Source organism: Notothenia coriiceps, unplaced genomic scaffold, assembly GCF_000735185.1.
Source record: "Notothenia coriiceps isolate Sejong01 unplaced genomic scaffold, NC01 NC01_scaffold00000285, whole genome shotgun sequence".
NCBI lineage: Eukaryota > Metazoa > Chordata > Actinopteri > Perciformes > Nototheniidae > Notothenia > Notothenia coriiceps.
The window spans coordinates 246,971-250,889 of NW_011332986.1; the positions used below are offsets into that span (position 1 = coordinate 246,971).

The following is a 3,919-nucleotide window of genomic DNA, read 5'->3' on the forward strand; positions in this document are numbered from 1 at the left end:
TGTGTGTGTGTGTGTGTGTGTGTGTATGTATGTGTGTGTGTGTTTGTGTGTGTGTGCCTTTGTCTGAGAGAGGGTGTGTGTGTGTGTGTGTGTGTGTGTGTGTGTGTGTGTGTGTGTGTGTGTGTGTGTGTGTGTGTGTGTGTGTGTGTGTGTGTGTGTGTGTGTGTTGCTGCATGTAGCTGCCGCGTGTGTGTAAACTGCCCCGCCCCCTCGCACGCAGGCGGGGGAGAAAGAGATCTCTCGTCTGGATTGGAAAGATCGAAAATACTCAAAATAATCATAGACACATGTTGCAGTCTTTTTGCGTGTTAGAAACGGAGTTGGCAACACTAAAACTGCAATATAATGTTTGTGTAGCAATAATACACATGACATATATGTTTTACATGTCTCCAGTACCGATAACATTTTTAATGATTGTCTTTAATTCCACTATTAGAACAGTAGTGCATTATTTCACCTTTACAGTATATTAGATGATGAGCTGTAGTGCACCACAACATTCGCCCTGAGATATGACCAGTGCCCAGATTTGACTCCTTGCTAGTCATGTTGTCTTGTTTACAAAGAAAAATGCTTTTTATATCATTTTTTGTTCTATGTTGTTTATTTGTGAGTTTAAAAAAGAGAAGTTTGCTTAAAGCTCTCGCCTGCTGTGTATAGTGTTTGCTTCTTTAATCAGTTGCTATAAAGTCTAATGCTGCTCCGCCTTTTATGTGGGACATTTACTTCTACTAATCGACTGCTCCGAGTTGTCTAGTAAAGCCTTATGTAATCATATAAAAGGCGGCAGTAAATCAGAAGAAGCTTTCGGCTCAGGAGCGAGTCGTGTTACGTTCTGGGCAGGAGGTTAATCATTTCATCTTATTCCGATTTCCTTAGATTTTAATTAAGTTAATGGAACATTAAAAGAGATTTATGTAAAAGAGTTCCCTTAAAAGGCTCTTCCACTTCTCCAGAACATACTCAAATCAATGTTATACTTCCCTACAGTTCCAGGCATTTCTCTGTGATCGATATCCTGAGAATAAGGCCCATTGTGCTTTTAAATCACTGTGTTGTTACATTTTATTATTTTGTGTCCGTGTCAGCATAATGTGTCCGCCCTGTCCCATATCTCAAAAAGGTCTTGAGAGATTTCGTCCCTTGAGTCTAATTAGACTAAGTGATGAACAAATGTTATTCTGATGTTCAAAGGTCGAGTCAAATGTGAACTCAAAAAATAACTCTAATTATGCCAAAATCTCACACAAATGTCTAATGGGAGACAATTAAATGATGACATTTTATTTCCCGAAGGTCACTATGATATCATCATCATTTTCAACATAGAGGTTATTATGTCTAAGTGTACGTGCACATCTTGAAACCGTTTCGATTTTGTACATTTCTTCTTCTGCTGCTGCCAAGTTGATTATTTGTGTGAAAAACCCACTTTTAAGAATGTTAGCTTTTCTGGATGGGCATCATACACCCATATTTGAAGCATTGTCCACTGTCACGGCTACAGCTGACGATGTTCTTTAAGCTTTATTAGCCAAGCATGTGAACACATTTGGACGCAGAGGTACTTTTGTAGTCCACCCTTGTTCACTCCCTCTCCCTGGACGACAAGCAGGACATTGAGCTGCAGTTCAATGGTTGTTCTGATATAGAGCTCCGAGAGAGAGTTGTTTTGTACGTCTGCAAAAATAATAATAATAAAGTAGAGACTGTGGCCGTTTCTCAATCGCGAGGATGCTTGCTTGGTAGCACATGTCTTCCGAGTCACTTCCTCCAGAAGCTAGGCAAGAATCCTTCCTGGCATTCGGAAAACGAAGAGTGGAACAGGCTAGCAAGTGTGCAGGTGTGCGTCATATGAGAGGCCCCGCCTTACATTTTCCGCCACAGATTTGGGGAAATTGGTCCGTGCGCAAAGCATTGTGGGGATTTGAAGGACGCGAAGTCTACCCATGTGCAGCCTCGAAATTACCCCCAAACCAAGGATGCGGCCTCGGTGGAATTCCAAGTATACTGGAGATTGGAACAGTCCTTCGGCGGCACTCGATGACGTAGCATCCTTGAAATATTGGCTTGGAAGCCAGTTTCCTCGAGATTGAGAAACGGCCCGGATGTTCCTCGATGGAAATGTTTTTCTTTTTTTTTTATGGTTTTGCACAATTTGAAAATAGATATAGCAGATAACAAATGATAAACATTGCAGGAAGAGGCAAAATACCCGGCTACTTAAATAATGTTAAAAATCACAATTTGATATAGAACTCAAGATCAATGTTCAAACAATTGCTTAAAGGTAATAAAAAGGCAAACTTAAGAACAAACATACTATACTAAAACTTCAAATAAGTAACACACATGTAAAAAAGAAAGTCATACACCTTCAGCAAAAGAAATCGACTTTATTCCTTTTAATAACGTCTTAATATAAACGTTTTAGTCATCTGGACACACACTGATGTAAACTGCAACTTCAGAGGTCTGGTGTTTTAGGCTGGTGGCCCCTTTTGTTATGATAGGGCCCCGTTTTAACGTTTAAACCTTTATGTGTTCACTTGATCTCACTGTGACTCTTCTGTGTCCCCAGGTGAGTCCTTCATGGAGAACAGCGTTGGATCATCAGAGCACTTAAAGAAGAGCCCTCTCTCTCCAAACTCCACGGTACAAACGCCCGGCCTGCGGTCTCCCTCCAAGTTGCTGCTTCACAACAACTCTACAGGTAGGAAGAGAGACGCCGATTCAGGAGCAATAGTCGCTGCTGAACACCATTTGAGTTCTTCAGTGCAGCGGTTGTATCGCTCCTGAATGGTACGACCACACCGAACATAGTCCTGGTATTTACAACGAAAAAAGCAGGGGACTTGAAAGATGAGTTTGAAGGCTGTCAGACACCAAATAAATAAAAACATAATGAAATATTCAAAGGGTTTCACAACGCTGCAAAGTTAACCCAGCAACACTTGCAAACGATTGCGAGGTAAACGGTTGAAATATGGCAGCCATGCTACAAAATAATTTACCAGCATTGTGCACTTACTCTTTCGTCAACATTGCACTTTGCCGGATGACGACACTGCATTTTATGGTGGATTCCTCTACTTTGGCCCCTCTGCTGCGTCGCTGGACAGACCCTATAGAAATGAAACGGGGGGGCTGCGTATATGCGCCCTGTCCAAAAATCCTAAAATCAGACTGAACTGTAAGTAGGCTTTAACCAATACAGTTTGTGAGGCTGATGATACTGCACTTGAACAATTGTGTCTCATCTTCATAGGAGGTGACTACTAGTAATAACATTGTTGCTGCAAGAGTTGTATCTTTACAAGGTGAATTACACTTTTGGATTATAAGCTTGCAGAGCAGCTAGAATTACTTGTATTACTATATTTTTAGATAAAGGTATATACACTGAACAAAAATATAAACGCAAAGCTTTTGTTTTTGCTCCCATTTTTCATGAGATGAACTCAAAGATCTGAAACATTTTCTATATACACAAAATAACCATTTCTCTCAAATATTGTTCACAAATCTGAAAAAATCTGTGATAGTGAGCACTTCTCCTTTGCCGAGATAATCCATCCCACCTCACAGGTGTGGCATATCAAGATGCTGATTAGACAGCATGATTATTGCACAGGTGTGCCTTAGGCTGGCCACAATAAAAGGCCACTCTGAAACGTGCATTTTTGCTTTATTGGGGGGGTCTGGGGGGGTCCGAAAACCAGTCAGTATCTGATGTGAGGGTTAGGGTTAGGGTAATGTTGTGAATTGAGTGGCCCATGGTGGTGGTGGGGTTATGGTATGGGCCACAGGCCACTCGATTCAAACTCCAGACTTGATTATTTCATGGGAAAAAAGGGGACACTAAACCAAAGTCATTTATGTGGTGACTTGAGTTTATTCTTATTTATATTATTTA

At 41.0% G+C, this 3,919-nt stretch overlaps 2 protein-coding genes across 2 annotated transcripts in view; both read left to right on the top strand.

Annotated features, from left to right (window-relative positions):
• Positions 1-3,919, top strand: part of shmt1 (serine hydroxymethyltransferase 1 (soluble)) — a 251,794-nt gene that overhangs the window by 210,066 nt on the left and 37,809 nt on the right. The window lies entirely within an intron of this gene.
• Positions 1-3,919, top strand: part of LOC104959735 (polycomb protein SCMH1-like) — a 25,475-nt gene that overhangs the window by 19,983 nt on the left and 1,573 nt on the right. Inside the window, exon 9 of the mRNA XM_010787661.1 lies at positions 2,585-2,716. Within this exon, the coding sequence (XP_010785963.1) occupies positions 2,585-2,716 (132 nt within the window). The remainder of the gene's footprint in view (positions 1-2,584; positions 2,717-3,919) is intronic.